Source organism: Musa acuminata, chromosome BXJ2-6 (assembly GCF_036884655.1).
Source record: "Musa acuminata AAA Group cultivar baxijiao chromosome BXJ2-6, Cavendish_Baxijiao_AAA, whole genome shotgun sequence".
Lineage (NCBI taxonomy): Eukaryota > Viridiplantae > Streptophyta > Magnoliopsida > Zingiberales > Musaceae > Musa > Musa acuminata.
The window spans coordinates 37,224,977-37,243,610 of record NC_088343.1 but is presented as its reverse complement, the minus strand read 5'-3'; the positions used below and the strand labels follow the sequence as shown (position 1 = coordinate 37,243,610).

The 18,634-nt window shown below is 36.3% G+C and overlaps 1 protein-coding gene across 1 annotated transcript; it reads left to right on the top strand.

Annotated features, from left to right (window-relative positions):
- The first annotated feature begins 442 nt into the window (after window positions 1–442).
- On the top strand, window positions 443–18,107 carry LOC135615410 (suppressor of mec-8 and unc-52 protein homolog 1). The gene is made up of 16 exons (XM_065113861.1): window positions 443–845; window positions 1,775–1,985; window positions 3,293–3,445; window positions 4,923–4,971; window positions 5,220–5,303; window positions 5,404–5,507; window positions 6,475–6,561; window positions 6,643–6,696; window positions 8,276–8,371; window positions 9,696–9,823; window positions 12,597–12,723; window positions 12,817–12,876; window positions 12,968–13,075; window positions 14,372–14,472; window positions 15,996–16,047; window positions 17,847–18,107. The coding sequence occupies exons 1-16, from the start codon at window positions 817–819 to the stop codon at window positions 17,943–17,945; spliced, it is 1,542 nt and encodes a 513-aa protein (XP_064969933.1). The 5' UTR covers window positions 443–816; the 3' UTR covers window positions 17,946–18,107.
- Window positions 18,108–18,634: the final 527 nt, after the last annotated feature.

Here is an 18,634-nt window from a genome sequence, read left to right as displayed (position 1 = left end):
TATTTAAACTTAAAAAGGTTCGAAACCTAAAAAACCAAAAGGAAAAAAAAAATCTTTTAGTCTCCGATGAGATGGATAAACGAGTAGAGAAAAATTGCTTTTATCTCCATTTACTCACACGTGTGAATCACGTGACCTTTGATGGAGCACACAAAGGACTATGATGCTTGCGGACACGTGATATTTGCTTAGTCACGTGAGATTTGGGTATCGACTCGAATTCAAATAGAATGCTGACACGAGTTTCGTCTCTGAGTGAGCCGACCATGAACATGGTTTGGTTCGACCATGTTCCGAAGGATTCAATTAAATCCGACCGTTGATTTAGATCCAATTGTTGATTCGTTTGCAGTTAACCGTTCGATTTGGACGTAACAAGTGCGTTTGGGTAAGTTGGGGTCGAAACATTTGAACGCAGCAGCTAAAAATTGAAACCCTAAATCTTCTTACCCGGCTTTGGCCGATTCCCTCGCACCATTCTCATATCGTCGTTCTCCGGGCTCTCCTCTGCTGCGAGTCGACCTCCGCGGCTCGACTCCGCCATTGCTCCACCCCCATCTTCCTCCACATTCGCTGCCTGCTCGTCTGCCCTTTTGCCGCTGCTGTTCCACGTTTGCTGTCCCTGGCGAGCGACGAAAGAGTGCCACTGGATTCCACGACAATGCGTTGCGGTTTAAGGGCTCGACGAGCATCTAACGAGCCGAACACGAGCTGTTCGAGCTAGGAATTATCTGGATTCTGTGCCTTTTTCGTTTGTTCTGAGTCCGACTAAAGTTTTGATCGTTTGAGGCCAGTTCTCTCCATTCGACTTCGACCATGTCGACCCTGGAAATCGAAGCGCGGGAGTAAGTTCTCCTCTTTTCTTCTTTTATGAATTTTAACAGACTCCGCTCCGCTCTCAGTTGCTAATGATTGTTTTATTCGGTATGTATTAGAACCACTGATTTTGACCATGCTTCAGTGTGTAAAGAGTTAGGGAAAGTTGTAGTTGGTTAAAAAGGATTTATCTATTTATTTTTCGCCACGGACATAGAATTTGGAGAAAACCTAGAATTTGCAACCTAAGTAATCAGGATTCCTTCTCTGCTAGTAGGGGTATGACTGCATACATTGACCCTCCCATTCTTTGTGCTGCTGGCAGCCTCCTGCACTGTGCTGCTATAGGAAAGTGAAAAATATGACCTTAGTTTATGTTTTGTGTGCAAGATAGCACCTCTGTCACTCTTACCATCACGGAAGTTGGTGAACTATGATGGTAGGAGAGGTCTGCAAGGGGGTGGGGGGTGGGTATGTGGTTTTATTTGAGACGGAGAATGAATTTATCATACTGCTCGGATGAACTTATGAGTAGACTAATCTAGAATTCATATTAAACAAGCTTGCTGAGAGCCCCTTGAGGATATTGAGATGGTTCAGAAAAACAAATCATGTTAGCATACAATGATAACCTAAGACGGAAACTTGTTCTCAGAACTTCTTTGAGTAAACTGCAGTGTGATTTAATCTTTGGGTAATGGATATCGATGAAGCTTAGAAGAGAATACATCATTCATAACAGTGCTTTGGTGCTGTGCTCTTTTACTAAAGTTAGAGGATTGCTACCAAATGACTTATTTCCCTCGTGTTCCTGTTTCAACTTTTGCAGAAAGAAGAAAGTTGTTCGGTTGATCTCATGACAATTGCTGTTTACATGAATTTTCATTCTTGATGTATCTGTCCTTGTTAAATAATTGGAGTGTCTGAATTTACAATCAGTTAACTTTTGCTTTTGCAGTGTAATCAAAATAGTTCTACAGTTTTGCAAAGAAAATTCATTACACCAAACCTTCCAGACATTGCAGAGTGAGTGCCAAGTCTCATTAAATACAGTGGACAGCCTTGAAACATTTGTTGCAGATATTAATAGTGGAAGGTGGGATGCAATTTTACCTCAAGTGGCACAGCTTAAGCTTCCTAGAAAGAAATTGGAGGACCTCTATGAACAGGTTTGTATCTTCAAATCTATATGTATATGTGTTTCTTTCTTACTGATTTTTCTATTTTTTTTTTCTTTCTGTCCTCTTTTTGACATAATTTCTTTCAATATTAAATAAATCATCATTTCTTAGCTTTTGTCATTGACTTGTAAACAGAGTAGCAGTGAGATTGTTTTAAACAGGGTTTTTAATTTTGTACTGTACCATCTGGTACGGACGGTACATATCGGTCCGCTAGTAGACCGACATGTGGACCGCCCGCTACCGGGCGGTATCAGGTTTTTGGTCCCGTATCGGGCGATACAGGGCTGTACCAGGTGTTAATGATTGAAATTTCAATCGTTATCGACCTGTATCGGGCGTTACGTAGCAATTGCCGTCCAGCCAAGCGAACACGCCGTTCCCCTTTGGCACGACATTCTCCCAATGGTCGTTGTAGTGGTTGCCTTTAGCCCAGATGAGCACCCCATGGTCGGATATTACGTCGTTCCGTCACTCACCGACAATACTAGTTCTCACTCCGCCACATGTATCGGTCGCAGCCCTCCTGTAGGATGCGCCACTAGCCACCCTCGTGATAGTCGCCATTGGAATACCACTTGCATTCGAACCTGTGCTCTCGGTCGGCGACACAGGAGCCGGGGTAGGTGTTGCCCTCCGACTCGGTGAAGGTCCCAAGCCTTCCATCTGGCCGGAACGGAGCTCGCCCATGAAAGTTGCGTTGGAGGACCACGAGAACTTTCCCGTTCCGGAAGCCTTCCCCCTCTTCCACTCCACCTCATGCATGCACCAGTTGGCCCCAAGGCACTTCGCTCGTCGGTGGGGGGAGTTCTTCTCCTCCATGTCCACGATCAGGTACAAAAACCCTAAGTTGCTTCGTGTTCTCAGCTCAGTATGCCTTGACGTACCGCTCAGTATGCCGGTACGTACCGTATCAAGCAAGGCTCAGTTCGTCGGTACGATACGAGATTAAAAACCTTGGTTTTAAACATTATTTTTTTTCTCTTGATCAAATATCTGCATGATTATACACCAAAAGTTTATTTTTTGTTTGATTTGGCGAACTTTGATGGGATTATTATTCGTGGACTTCCTCAAAATTTCTTGTTTACTTCCTCAAATTCGTCACATTTGTTTTCCATTGATTCATTTTTATTTTATTTGTTTGTTTGCACATTGAAGTCTCAAGCTGATTATATCATCCATTTTTATTTATCAGTTTGGAATTCTTTATGCATGCAATAATCTTCTAATTTTTGAAATAGTTGATTTTGTTTGTGAGAGTGGCTCTTACATTTAGTCATCTTCTGTGGTAGATTGTTCTGGAAATGATTGAGCTTCGGGAGTTGGACACTGCACGTGCCATTCTTAGACAAACTCAGGTTATGGGAGTAATGAAACAAGAGCAACCTGAGAGATACTTACGTCTTGAGCATCTCTTAGTCCGAACATACTTTGATCCCAATGAGGTTTGCATACATTATCTATTTATGATTTGCAATGATTTCTATCATTTGTTTCATTGATGAGCATCTTATGTGTGGGAACCCTTTAAAATGCGATTGTGTATTATCTTTTGGTTCTTAAGCTACTTTCTTGTGTGCATATTAAGTTTTTACTTCTGCAAAAAGAAAACAAAGGCGAGGAAAGTATCCAGGAAATTTATTATAATTATTTTCTTACCTGGTAAACTGATTGGAGCTTATGGAAAAGTTATAAATCACATCCTGAACAAGCTTATAACAGTGGACCATGGAGGTTCTTTTTGGTTAATAAAGGGGATGGTGGTAAGTATGCAACCAATTTTATAGTAGAAAATAAGAGAATTTTCCAAGTTTTATATATCTTTCGTAATACTAGACAATGATAAAGGTATTCTCTAGAATGTTTTAACTTGGTGCGTGCATCGACTGGTCCTAAGAGTTCCTATTTTGCATGTAGTAGCAGATTATATAATTCTGAATAAGGGAGTATAGGCACTCTCTCTTTTAAAGTAGCTGATGCTCCTTTTTTCATATTTTGGTTTTCAACATGTTGCTGGTAAAATATGGTATGAAAATTTGAGGTCCATGATAGATTCCTGATTTGGTACTGTAACAAGTGTCATCAAGAAATTAGCACATGCTTAGTATGCTGAAGGAAATGTCCTAAGTGCATCAATCAATGGATCAATATAGATGTCATGGGAATGTGCCAGAAGGATACAATGGGACCTTGCAACTTGTAAGCTGCCAGGGTGCAAATTCCTTTCCAGGGTTCCCACAAACAAAAGAAGAGCAAAATGTCTTTCTCTATCAGAATTTAGTGCTGTTAATAGAGCCAAATTGTACAGCCAGATGTTTGCATTAGAGTGTTCATCATCAATCTCCCTGAGCTAGCAGTGCATCCCATTTGCACTGAGATAACCCACCTGTGCTCATGTCACTAGAATCACTTAAAGCCCACATGAGACAGTGAAACTGCCAGTGGAGCATGAGAAACAAAAAAAGAAAAAGAAAATTTTAACTGGTATAATTTTGCACAGATTCATGCGGACAATCAAATTGCCAACCACAAGAGTAAAGCCATTGTGGCAACTTGTTGAAGTTGCTTGGAAGATTGTATTGGCAAAGAGTTGAAGGTTTATCCATGAATGGATGAATTAATTGTGTATTTAATGAAACCAAGCTGAGTTGGCATGGTGGTTCTAGTGCTATAGTTAAATTTTCCTGCCCAAGAATCAATGAATTTCAAATCCCATATCCTATTTAAAATCTTCTGTAATTCTCTTGAGCTTCCTCTATAACAATATCCTCTTAGATTTTGTCTTGATGGTTATTCTTTTACGATATAAATATTCATTTACTTTATTACTCATTTTGTTTGGCAGAAATTGATATCCTATAAAGTATAAACTCCACTTGGCTATTCTATTTTTAATTATGCACTCTTTCTGCCTTTTGACAGGCATATCAAGAGTCGACCAAGGAGAAGCGCCGTGCACAAATTGCTCAAGGTTTCATTTTAAGTTCTTAGCTACCTGTCCTATATATTTTGGTGTTATTTTCTTATGGATTAATTTTCTACTATCTGTTCTGTTAGAACCACTTTGTTAGGTTTTTTGTTTATAATTTATCTCCTAGGTTGGCTTTTGTTTAGATTTGTTATGACAGTTCTCACCATCTATGATGTAGGTGGTTATATATCCTATGAATTCTTGGATCATGTACACTAAATTTCTCTCTTTTGGAATTTACCTTTCAGCTCTTGCTGCTGAAGTTTCTGTTGTACCGCCATCACGATTGATGGCATTGATTGGTCAGGCTCTAAAGTGGCAGCAACACCAAGGTGCTACTTTGAATTTTACTTGAAATAGTCTAAACCTTATTGGCATTTGGTAATTTGACTCCCATGGCTGAAGCATATGTTTTCCTTTTATATTTCTCAGGATTGTTGCCACAAGGCACTCAATTTGACTTGTTCCGAGGAACTGCTGCAATGAAGCAAGATGAAGATGACATGTATCCGACGACCCTGGCACACCCAATAAAGGTATACTTTGAAGTTTGAACCATTTCATTGGTAAAGATCTGATCAAATGCTTCATGCGGCATACTTGACTGATATTTTTTTATTTATACAGAACAGTTTTTGTAAAGCCATTTTTTGGTGTGTTGCAATTACTTGATCCACTTAGCATGTTTTTGTTACCATTTTTTAACTTTTAACTATATAGATATGGACGTATGTAAAGAAATACGGATTGGTGAAAGCAAAGGTAGAAAAACCTTCTACTGCTGGGGCAATAATTACTCATACTTTTTATTTCAAGTTCATTTTGAAGAAAAGCATCTTGCCTTTTTAACTCGTCCATTCAATTTATGTCTCTCTATATATAGGGAGAGATCAAAACATATATCTATCATGAGATATTGGTATATGTTATTCAGACACACATGCTTGTTGGTAATAAGGAAACTCTAGTCACCTAGGTACACATTTCAACAAGGTGCATCCTTTGTCAAAATCCTGAGGGCTCTTTTTATAGACAACCATTCAAAGTTAGTTATTCTAGTTAGCAGCTCCTGGTCACTAGGATGGGATAGATTTGACATGGATCTTATTGAGGATAATAAACCCTACATGTATTTCTTCTATGTATATTTTGTGTTCATCTATATATGTATATATATAAAATAACATTTATAAGAATCATTCAACAATAGCAGATATGTTGCACATAATCTTGTTCCCATTTGATTCTATTGCTTTGATTCTATGATTGAAATCGACCTTATCTTGTCTAGTATGTGCATGAATTTGTTTCATATGCCATGCTCTTTTTTTTTTCACTGGGACCAATGTGATGGTTCTTGCCTGGTCACCCCTTACCTTTCACTGTAAATTTTTAATAGAGATTATCTATATTTTCATGGCAAGGCTATATGCAGACTTTCCTTTTTGAATGTTTAAGAAATTCTTCTGGATAGGTACCAAATAATTAACTGGTTCATTGCAGTTCGGAAAGAAAAGTCACCCAGAATGTGCTCGATTTTCACCTGATGGTCAATTCTTAGTTTCATGCTCGGTTGATGGCTTTATTGAGGTAGGCGTCTGCTAGATTTGTCAGTTTCTGTTGCTATGGCATTGTGGACAACTGAATCTTTTTGTTATGCATTTTGTTTAGGTTTGGGATTATATTAGTGGGAAGCTCAAGAAGGATCTGCAGTATCAGGCTGATGTGAGTAAGCTGTTGCTGAATTGTCACAGCTAGGAAAATTATTCCTCTTTTTTTCAGAAGAGAGAAGGAAGATTATAATGAACAGATTTTGTTTCCTCCTTTTTCTTTTTCCCAACCATGATCTTTATATTTGGCCATGTTGAAGCTGATTTGATCTGTGGTTGTCATATCTCTCCTGTTTAATTTAGTTCTTGTTTTGGAATTATAATTAGCTGATTACATACTAAAATTTGTATTCCCAATATCTTACCAGAAAAAACCTAAAAATATGGTTCTAATTGTAGCCTAACTAAAAGATACTTGTTACTTATCTGGCAATCCCTTAAAAAAAGTACTAATAAAATTAATAATGAAAATTTTAGAAAAATATGGAGTAGAACTCATGATGATTGACTAGACCCAACCGTAATATTAACTCAACTGGGGCCCATCTTAATCAATAGACTTAATCTATCTTTTATTAAACCCAATCTTTATTCACTTCTTTTACATGGATACCATCTCAGTATTAGTTCTTTGTTGCAAAGTCTTCTTTGAGTTGGCTAGATTGGTAGATTAGGTATTGATCTTTATGGTAGTAGGTATTAATCATTATGGTAGACCATGATGACATTCTGCTCTTGTATCACCCCAATGCAATAAATGTCATTAAGATGAGGGACGCAGAAGATGTGGTAGTGGGCAATAGGGCATTATAAGCTGAAATAATTTCACAAAAGTTATGGGAAGAGAAGAGCGATGGCTATTATGATTTTATATAAATTTTCTAGAAGATGAAAAAAAAGAAATCGAAGATTACAATCAATCGATTTTTTATTTCTTTTTTTCTTTTCCCAACTATAATGTTCATTATTCAGTGTATCAAATGATTAGTTGTTTAATTATCACAAAATCTGTCTTGTTCAATTCTTATGTGTATTTTGGGACATCAATTAATTACATACAAAAAATTGATTCAACTGGTCGCACCAGTAAAGACCAGTTGGTATGTACCAGTCATACTTGTATTTGATTCTGACAAAGGAAACAAAATGCACGGCCAATAGGAAGCACATGCAGAGGTCTTGCTTGAATTTACTAGTAATTTTAAAATGTCATTGTCATCCATAGCTTATGAGTGCTTTTTCCGTAATAAATTGATAACTGAAGTTTACCATTCTTGTAAGTATCTTAGTGCTACACCATTTTGGTGCGTGTATGACGTAGTGACATACAGTTACATCTTTGATATGGTGATGAGTTGGTTTATAAATTTGAATCACATAGATACCAAGTTAGTTTATTGTTAAGTCTGAATCAGATTAATTGCATCTTACCCTGTATGCTTATTTAAGATTCATGATACATAAATCAACATCATGTTTCTGAAATAATTGACATTTTGTTAATACATAAATCAGATTAATTGCATCTTACCCTGAATGCTTATTTAATGCCCAATGAATCACTGGTTTCTCTTTTTTTGACATTATGTTACATTAGTGTTCATAAACAATTTATCTTTTGTATGACATGATATTAAAATTTAGGTTGTGCCGCTATGTATCTGCTGACTGCTGCCTTACTGAACCTGCTGCAGGATGCTTTTATGATGCACGATGATGCTGTACTTTGTGTTGATTTTAGCCGAGATTCAGAAATGCTGGCTTCTGGATCACAGGATGGAAAAATTAAGGTATAGTATATCAACCATGTATGTGCCTTCTGTATGCTTGTTACGTAAAATTTTGTTAATATTGTTGTTGGTAAACTACCCCGATGACTCTAATCTAACTATTGAACTACTTTTTGCGTGAAATAGATTATCTTTCCCCCTTTTGGTTTTTCATCTTCTTTATAATTTTTTTTGTATAAACAGTCATTGTCTCTATTGGACTTATTGTGGAACATTTTATATGTTTGGTTTAGTTTTTGATGATTTTTACCCACAAGTGAACTTTTTTATAATGGACGCTTACATGTGAATGTTATGGCTTTTGTTTGGAACCATAGTATTTGTTTCAGCAAAGCTTCTCTTTTGCTTAAGGCTATTAACCCGTAACATATTTTCTGTATCAATGACCAACTCGAACCATACTCAGTCCTGCAAAAGATGGATGAGGCCCCTGGTTTAGATCTTATAATTGAACAGAACACCATTTTTAAAACCTTTATTTGACTTTTGGCAGCACTACAATATTTTAATGTAAAATATTGTTACATACCGCTTAAAAATTGAAAATAATGTATATCCCTTGAAAAGGTTAAAATTATTTATTTTAACCAAATAAACATATAACATAAATTTTTTTAAGACATACAAAAAAGAAACCCTTAGTTTACAGAATGTACTACTATAAAAAAATTACATTGCTCAAATAAAATATTCTAAGTTCAAATTCTCTGAATTCGATTATGCTTTGAAATATGTTGCAGCTTGGGTTCTATACTCCAATTAATCAGAAAAGCAATTATCTCCAGTATATGTGACTCTCTTCTGTAAAGGGCAAGTGCCAAACAGGGACCATGTTGTCATGATGTTGTGAATGTGCACTCTTTCCCTTCTCTCCTTATTTTAGTATATCAAATAGGTTGGAATTGATCAAATCTAGCAGCTTCAGTTGAGCTGAATGGTTTATGGCAGTAAGACTGAAAAACCAGCAAAAATTAGATCAACCTTGCATGAAAGATGGGGCACATTTGTATGGCCAACATCACAAATTATGATTGTAGTAGTGGTAGTAAAGAAATTGAGTTACTTGGACAAAGCTGCTGCAAAAATGAACTTCTACATTGCATTGTCCGACTTATTTGCATGTTTTCATTTTCTTTCTCAAATTTTGATTGTCTGTTCAGCGACTTCATTTATTTTCCTAATTGCAACATGCCTTCTATTAACTTATGGACTTCATCGTTTTTCTTCAGTTGGTTCTTGAAATGGTCAACCATATGTTTAATTGTGGTTGATGTATGATTTCTTTTTGTTGCTGTTGATAATTTTGATGATTTCTTTTTCTCAGGTTTGGCGTATTAGAACAGGTCAGTGCTTGCGACGCCTTGAGCGTGCACATTCGCAAGGTGTAACCAGTCTTGTGTTTTCTCGCGACAGTAGCCAGCTACTAAGCACATCCTTTGACACGACAGCAAGGTGTTCTTAAATCCAGAACAGCTTTTATCAGCTTATGTTTTGTCAGAATGTATATTTAATTCTTTGTTATGGCTATTATGCATTCTGGCTAGTTCATATCTTCAAGATATCATGTAGTAATTTGAATCATTTCCCTAACAGTTCTCCAAGTTATTTTTCCCTTTCATCTGTGGACAAGTAGCAATTGGCTGAAGCAAATTTGCTCTAGCAAAAGAAGTCGACCATATGTGATTTTTTGTTCAACTGCTTGTTGGAGTGTTCCTTGAAATGGCAAGGATTTTAAGAAATGGCTAGAAATTTATGAGTTGCCTTCAGGAAGGGAATCTCGAGTGTATTTGCTTAGAGCCACAATACCAAGGTTCAATTTATGGTACTTGAGTCAAGCAAAAAACAACAGTTTGCAATGTGCACATCAAATTTCTTCCAAGTTTGTAATAAATTCATTTTGATAATTATTTTGAGACCCTAAGCTTTTTAGTTGGTGCAACATCCATAGATAATACTTTTTTATTGTATATGTTATGTTGTGTTGACATTTGAAGTCTAGGGTATAGTGAGTTCTTGGATTCTTAATTGCATGAGCCTATATTCCTTATGGAAATGGAAGTTATCCTTCCTGCTATTTCATCTTTTAGGGGTTGCTGCAAGCCTGCAAGTGCTTCCCTTGCTTAGTATATTTGCTATAAAGTCAGCATATAGGAAATTGATTGGTGGTCAAGAGCTATTTGTAAAAGATTCAGACTGTTGATCATATCTGATGTTTCTTATAAGTAGATCTATTTTGATGCTATGGTTTGGAAGCTATGTTGTTGTAGGAGGGGAAAGAGAAACACAATATGACATTCAGGGTGCTCGTGAAGAAGTATAGAAACTGGAGATAGTGAATGTATAACCGTTAATAGGTTGACTTTATGTAAAAGTTGCAGCCTTTTTCTCTCTAAATATTTCTGATGGTCAGTAGAGTCTCTTTTTATTTTCTCCTCTTTACAATCAATGTCAATTACGAATGTGGGATTGCAAAAAATAACTTGTCAATTCCAATCCTTTGGTTAATATTATTGAATCCTATGATAGAAACCTTAAAAAATAACTTGTCATTTTCAGTCCTTTGGTTAATATTATTGAATCCTATGATAGAAACTAAGGTTAAATATGATGGTTTTTGTGATTTAAGCAGTGATTTAAAAAGCGCTAGGCGCCAAAAGGCGCCAAGGTCCACAAACGCCCGAGGCACTAGGCGCTCGTCCAGGCGAAGCGAGGCGCTAAATTATAAAAATATATAATATAGTTATAAAAATATATAATATAATTATTTATAATTATCTAAATTATAAAAATATATAATATAATTATAACAATAATTTCAAATAAATAAAAATTAACAACATTAAAATCAAAATAATGTATTATTAATCTATTAACAGAAAATTAATCATTTCAAAATTCAAATAAACTTAATATTAAGAGTATACTGAGCCTGATGGAGAAACGAGGAAGCAGCGGCGAGCGGCGGCAGCGGCAGCGGGAAAGGGAAAGGGAAAGGGAAAGGGAGCGGAAGGCGCGAGCAGCGGGAGGACTCGAGGGAGGCGCGAGCAGCGGGAGGGCTCGCGGGAGGCGTGAGCAGCGGGAGGGCTCGAGGGAGGCGCGAGCAGTGGGAAGGCTCGCGGGAGGGCTCGCAGGAGATGCGAGCAGCGAGAGGGCTCGCGGGAGGCGTGAGCAGCGGGAGGGCTCGCAGGAGGCGCGAGCAGCGAGAGGGCTCGCGGGAGGCGCGAGCAGCGACAGCGGCAGCGGGGGCAGCGGCAGCGAGTGACGAGATCGCGATCGGGATTGGGATCGAGAGCGGCAGCGGCAGCAGGTTAGTGTTGGGTTAGGGTTAGGGTTGGGGTTATATCGGTTTAGTTGGTTCGATTGAACCAACTAACAACCGAACCAGGACCGAACTAGACCTAAAATTCTGGTTCGGTCGCCTTGGTTTACCCAGGCGCTCGCCCGAAGCGCCCAGCGCCTGGGCTCGGGCGAGCGCCTGTTTGAAGCGCGCCGCCTGGGACATTAGCGAGGCGCTCGGGCCTCGCCTCGCCTCGCCCGAGCGCCTAGGCGAGCGCCCGAGCGCCTTTTGCAATCACTGGATTTAAGGTATTTATGATTGAATTACTACTGGTATCAAGATATTAGAAAGTGACATATTTCCAACTGTGTTCCACCAAATATTGAATTTACATGTATTTTTTTTTCAATTATGATGGATGAAGTTTCTATGCCTAGTCTTATTAATGTTCCTGAATCTAATTGCATGTTTACAATAACTTAACCAGGATTGAGGGCTTTGTTTGAGGGGTTTACTCTCCAAGCTTTCCATGATTTTTGCTGTGTTGCATCACATAGCCACATCTGTGTAAAGCTGCTAAATCCTTTGAAGAGCCACACAGATTAATATATAACAAAGTCTTCCATTGCGATTCTATTAATAGAGCTAAACTAGTCAGATGTCAGGCTAACATTTGTGCATAGACTCAGTATTTTTTATTCAACTAAGGTTCGTGAGATTATGTTAATCAGTCATTGTCTCAGCTGCAACATGGGTTTATTGTTCAATGTGAATGAGACAAATTCTATGTTTTGTCCAATCTCGCATAATAAGTTATACTTTTATTTCTTATATTTTTTATCTGGGGTCTTCTATAATCAGAGCTTCTTTTATTCCTTCAAAGGAAGAAATTTCTTACATTTCTTATCCATTATTAAAATTTGTAAATTTGTTTCTGGACAATGGTAGAATCCATGGCCTGAAGTCTGGGAAGCTGTTAAAAGAATTCAGAGGCCACACATCTTATGTAAATGATGCAATTTTCTCAAACGATGGCAGCCGTGTTATTACAGCCTCCAGTGATTGTACTGTAAAGGTACAAAAAGTATTATTTTTCAACTCTTGGATGCACATATTTTTTTACTTTTTGCAATCTCATCTAGTATTTCATCAATTTTCTTTTGGCTAGGTGTGGGATGTGAAGAGTACAGATTGTTTACATACCTTCAAGCCACCACCTCCATTAAGGGTATTCTTAGATCTGCCTTTCTTCCTGTATTTAATTTTCAGCCAAAAATTTAATTGATCATAATTTGTAATATGTTCATCTGCACTTTCAGGGGGGTGATGCATCTGTGAACTCTGTTCATTTGTTTCCAAAAAATCCTGAGCACATTATAGTTTGCAATAAGACATCATCAGTATATATAATGACTCTTCAAGGACAGGTACATGTGCTCTTTGGCAAACCCTACTAGTTGGTAATGAAATTCCAAATATCTTTCTTTCATATCAGAGACAAATTTCTTAAGATCTTTTGTAAATTAATTGTTCATTTATGTTGCTATGTGATACGAGTAAATTTAGGAATGTTGTATGCATATTGAACTGGATAAGTTGTGTCAAAAATTTTGAAAGAAATATGTGACAATCTTTTTTTGCTTTCTTTAATGAAGAAATATGTGACAAAGAATTTGAAAGCATGAGTTTTCATGCCCTATGCAAACTTTGGCAAAGTGCTAAAAATGGAAATTTGGTAAAAGTTTTGTTTGAACTCTTATGATTCTATATAAAATGAGCAGTATAAACACATGCCTTATTAATTGTACTTATAAATTACAAATGTAAGATATGATCATATACAATATGAAAATTGTAGACACACAAAGCACATTAAAGAGTTTACAAGTTATTTCTCATAGAAGTTTACTAAACAATTAAGATATACAACACCGAGCACTTGATATAAGGGCCCTGACTCCAAAAGTTTTGACTGAAGACAATCAGGTCTTTAATAAAAGCAACTGTCCCATAATTTATAGAACCAAGCTTTCTGGTCACGAAGTGTCTATTTGCATCCACTTTTTCAAAATTTGAATGCCTATGGTGAGAATTCAAGCAAATAAATTGACATTCAAGAAAATGGTGATTCTGAGATGTCAAAATAGAATATTACTTGCAATTCCACATTGGTTGTTATAAGAACACTTAAGGGTGCCCTAATTTTTTTGATGATCCTTTTTAGAAACATTAATACCACTGAAGTGTTTTGGTAGTGCAAACCCGTGTTCTAATTTTACAACCTGCAAGAGCACCATCCTCCCCGACATTGCAGCTAATTTCATTATTTTTCATTGTCATGTTACAAATATGACAACTGACCAAATATGCTGTTATATACTGACCCAAATGCTGGGAACTGCAACACATTGAAGCATTTGCAATAAAGCATGCATATCAGACATATGTAGTTGTTGGTCTACAATATTCTATATTTCTTACAATTTTCATTGGCTCGGTCTTTTTGAATGTTAACTTGTAATATATCTAAAGAAGAGTTTATTATCCTGACCCAAATGCTGGGAACTGCAACACATTGAAGCATTTGCAATAAAGCATGCATATCAGGCATATGTAGTTGTTGGTCTACAATATTCTATATTTCTTACAATGTTCATTGGCTCGGTCTTTTTGAATGTTAACTTGTAATATATCTAAAGAAGAGTTTATTGGTTCTCTTGCAGGTAGTAAAAAGCTTCTCTTCTGGGAAGAGAGAAGGTGGAGATTTTGTTGCAGCTTGTGTTTCCCCAAAAGGAGAATGGATCTACTGTGTTGGTGAAGACATGTATGGGAAACTTTTCTTTTGTAGCTTTCTATTCTTTCTTGTTTGTACTTTGTCATTTGCTTTTCTCAGTAATAGATCTAGTTGCCTTTTTGTTACCTAAATTGAACTATTCCACTGCCTAATCTGATGTACCAGTAGAGTAGTTGAGAATACATGTGGATATGTACCTAGGGCCTGACCATCCATGCACAGTGTTTAATTTTAGATGCATTACATGTTGATATGCTATGCACTAATGCGTATGAATTAGATGATATCATGATATAATGAATTTATATAGGCATGTCTCTGTGTATGTTATTTTTCATCGGTCCATGGCTAAATTTGTAAATGAGGTATTTGGATTAAAAAATTTGAAAAGCTTTCTTTCTCTCTCTCTCTCTCTCTCTGTATATATATATATATATATATATATATATATATATATATATATTAGTCACAATGTGCTTGATGTGCGTATAGATGCACAAGCATACACTACCAATATATGCTATTTTTCATCGGTACACGACCAAATTTGTAAATGAGGTATTTGAATTAAAAATTTTGAAAAGCTTTGGCTATATATATATATATATATGTATATATATATATACATACACATATATATATAGTCACAATGTGCTTGATGTGCATATAGATGCTCAAGCATACATTACCAATATATATATTTTATGTAAAGACTTGCACTTTTGTACATACCTGCAACTGTGCCACCTGTAAGATTCGATGCAGCAAATGGCCTGGTTGCAAGTCTTTGGTCGTGTTGAAGTACACTTATACATGGGAGTACATTTACAACTAATGCACTACCCTTTGCAAGTACACTAGTGATTTATTTGCCTACAAGTAAAGCAGGAAGTAGTGTAGTAGTTTGCAAATGTATGTTCAGGTAACAGGATGCTTTACAAGAAACCAAGCACTTGCAATAGAGACACTTGAGACACATGCAATCTACTGGAAATTGTAATAGTAGCCAACCAAACAGCTGTAATTACAATCATTATTACAACATTTGCAGTTGCATTGCAATTGTGTTTTGCAGGCATTGTAGGCATGGCAATCATATAGTGTACATAATATCCTTAAGTCCCTTTAGCTACATATACATTCATCAAAGAGATGTGCATGGATGAAGATGTTTTAGTGTTCTAGATTTGTGTGGATAATATGAGTGCTATCTCCACATATGCAAACAAATAAACCATGAAAGATCTTGCGCAACCTGTAACCATCTTAATTGTTGGTTTTTCTATTTTTGCTGCTTAATGTTGTATGGTTATCTTAAAACTTATTTGAGACAGCAAGTAGTGGCCTTTGTTTGCCTTTTCTTTCAGATCAACTCATCTAATGATGTATGAAAATTCTGCATACTGCATTATCCCTTGCCATTTGGCATTGTTGAATGCTTTTAAGTAATATTTCATTCACTTTTTGTTACTTGGCTCTTATATGGTTAAGTCCATAGAATATTTGAAATTAATTTGGTATTTGATGTCTTGGTTTGTTTTAATAATCTGCAGGAATATGTATTGTTTCAGCCACCAGTCCGGTAAGCTGGAACACTTGATGAAGGTTAGTGATGTTGGTCTATGCTGTTTAGTAGGTTTAGCAGTCATGTTGTGCACAATTTTCTTCTTTTTGTTATGCAAAAGATCAGTCAAGTATCATTTGCAACATTCAAGCTAGAAAATAAGCTCTGATTGGTTTCCAGATCATGAGAAAATGATGGTATCTCATCTCTGTTCGTATCTGTAGACTGGAAGTTATGGAAAGGTTAATAAGGAGATTTTAGAAGATTATTATGGTCAAGTCAGTTTGTTCCATAAATACCAAGAAACTTCCAATTACTAGAGCAAATCCAGGTAGCCCGTAATCTTGGTCTGACTCACTATGCTAGGTCCCCTCTTTCTACCTACTACCCTAGTAATATCTCTCCACTACCCCTGCACTTCTCCACCCTAGATTCATTATCCTTGGCTTCATTTCCCCCGCCTTTGATCTCCTCTCTTGTGACCATTGATCCAATATCTGGTCATATTCTTGTGCCATACTAAGATTTGAGCCTGTCTCAGCAACTCTAGCTCTGAAATTCTGGTTCCTTTGTCCCTACCTCTGCCTATATGTAGCTTTTGCATTATAATTCGATTATGGTTTAACTTATTGGCAAACCTTATTATTATAACTTATCCTAGCTAATATAAAATGGAAGGAAGCTAATTTCATGACAATATATTTTAAGCACATGAAAAAAGAAAAGCATTTAAATGAGTTAAAACTTAAAAGGTATCATTAGAATCAGTTGCTCAAGCTCCAGTTCTCCATGCAATAAGACAAATTCCTTCCAGTAACTATACAATATGTGCAGTCAAGTGCCATGTTATATCTCCCTTTCCTAGGAGTTAAGAACTACATAAAACCATACCATGAAAGCATCTGATATGTATTAGATTATCTGCAGACTTTCTGCGTTTGATAAAAGTATCATACATGGATATTATATTGCATGTGTTAGAAGCTTACACATCTCTTAAATTTTGAGACATTTGAAACAAGATTAAAACATTGGAGAAAGAACAATCCTTGGTCTTCTACTCTTCTTAAGAAAGTTGAATCAGAATAATTCTGCTTTACTTTATCATCTTTTAGTAAAAAGTTCTGCCATATTTGTTGGCAGAAAATGAGCTTCGTCACTAGAATTTGGTGATATGCTCAGAAAGAAGTTATTTTCTGCCACTTTTCCCGAGAAAGAAAAGTATGTTGCGTTTTCAAACTGTAAGTGAAATAATAGTATACTGACCCCTTGCCAGACCCTGTTTGGCATGTCTGGGGTTTGCCCTTTATATTAAAAATTGTTGACCCTACTCTGTTTGGTCAACAAAGTCTACATAAGATGAAAATACAGTAGAAAAATGAGAGGATTAAAGTGGATTTCCTTGTGATCTTTCTCATGACTATTCTTAGTATGATTTGTTTCACCAACTCTAATTATCGCCATCCTGAAAATCCATCTTTAACTTCAATTGTTTGTCTGTAACTTCTGTCAATTCAATAACCAATTATGGTACACCGTGATTTCCTTGTGATATTCTTACCTTTAGTTCCTCTTTCTGTTCTTTCCCGTTTGTGTGTCTTTCACTTGTTAATTGGATGAGTTTCCTTCAGGAATTATTAAATATCATGCAGTTACAGGAATCATTTTGAACTTTTTACTCGACCCCAGATCATTCACAACTTTTCTGGAACTTGGAATTTAACCTGACATGTCATGTTTTAAAATGCATATCTAACGGTCAAAATTTCTAATTCCAGTTGATGAGGATGATCAAATTAATCATAGATTTGTGGACTCTTTCCTATGTCTTTGCTCGCAGGTTCATGACAAAGATGTGATTGGCGTAACTCATCACCCTCACAGAAATTTGGTCGTCACGTATGGTGAAGATTGTACATTGAAAATATGGAAACCTTGACACCCACTGTTTGTATGTTCATTCGGATGCTATTCTTAGCTTATGTATTTTCCATCATTGAGCAAAATCTTTGTAATCATCTTTTTGGTGACATCCGCAGTCTGTAGCATATTTTGAGTGATCTGCTCAATGAATAGAAAATTTATGAGATGTTCATCTCAATGGGTGTCAGAAGAAAATAGATTACACTTCCCAATGTTTACTTGCATGTTTTATTTTATGTGCAATATGTTCCAATGTCAAATTATTAATTAGCTGTCTAATTTTCCATGAATATTCACAAAATAACTGATGGATGTCTATTATATTTAATTATTGTGAAGTTCACTTAATATCTCATTAATCTTAGTACCCTTTTTTTTTTTCGTTTGTCATGTTATTATTGTCGTGTATCCAATTAAGCGAGAATCACTCAAGTATTTTTTTGCCTTCATAGCGACAGTGAAGAACAAAAAACCATATATTTGAGACATAAATTTGCTAGTTGTATATCTGACGAGTTTGAATTCTTCAAAATTATGAAACTGTATCCTGTTTTCTTTTACCCCCTTCTCCTTGCAAGAAATATCTAAATTAAGTTTGAATTCTATTAGTTAGTCAATTTAAGAACATGTAGGTAAAATTTGTCAATAAGCCACAGAAAGAATTCTTAGATGACAACAAATGGATTTTACTTGAATCGAATCAGG

What these genes read in the sequence shown, in the direction of transcription:
- LOC135615410 (XM_065113861.1), top strand. Translation starts at nt 817, where the DNA reads ATGTCGACCCTGGAAATCGAAGCGCGGGA. An exon ending in CCAGTGATTGTACTGTAAAG is followed by an intron (nt 12,724 to 12,816) that starts GTACAAAAAGTA and finishes TCTTTTGGCTAG; the next exon opens with GTGTGGGATGTGAAGAGTAC. An exon ending in AGCTGGAACACTTGATGAAG is followed by an intron (nt 16,048 to 17,846) that starts GTTAGTGATGTT and finishes CTTTGCTCGCAG; the next exon opens with GTTCATGACAAAGATGTGAT.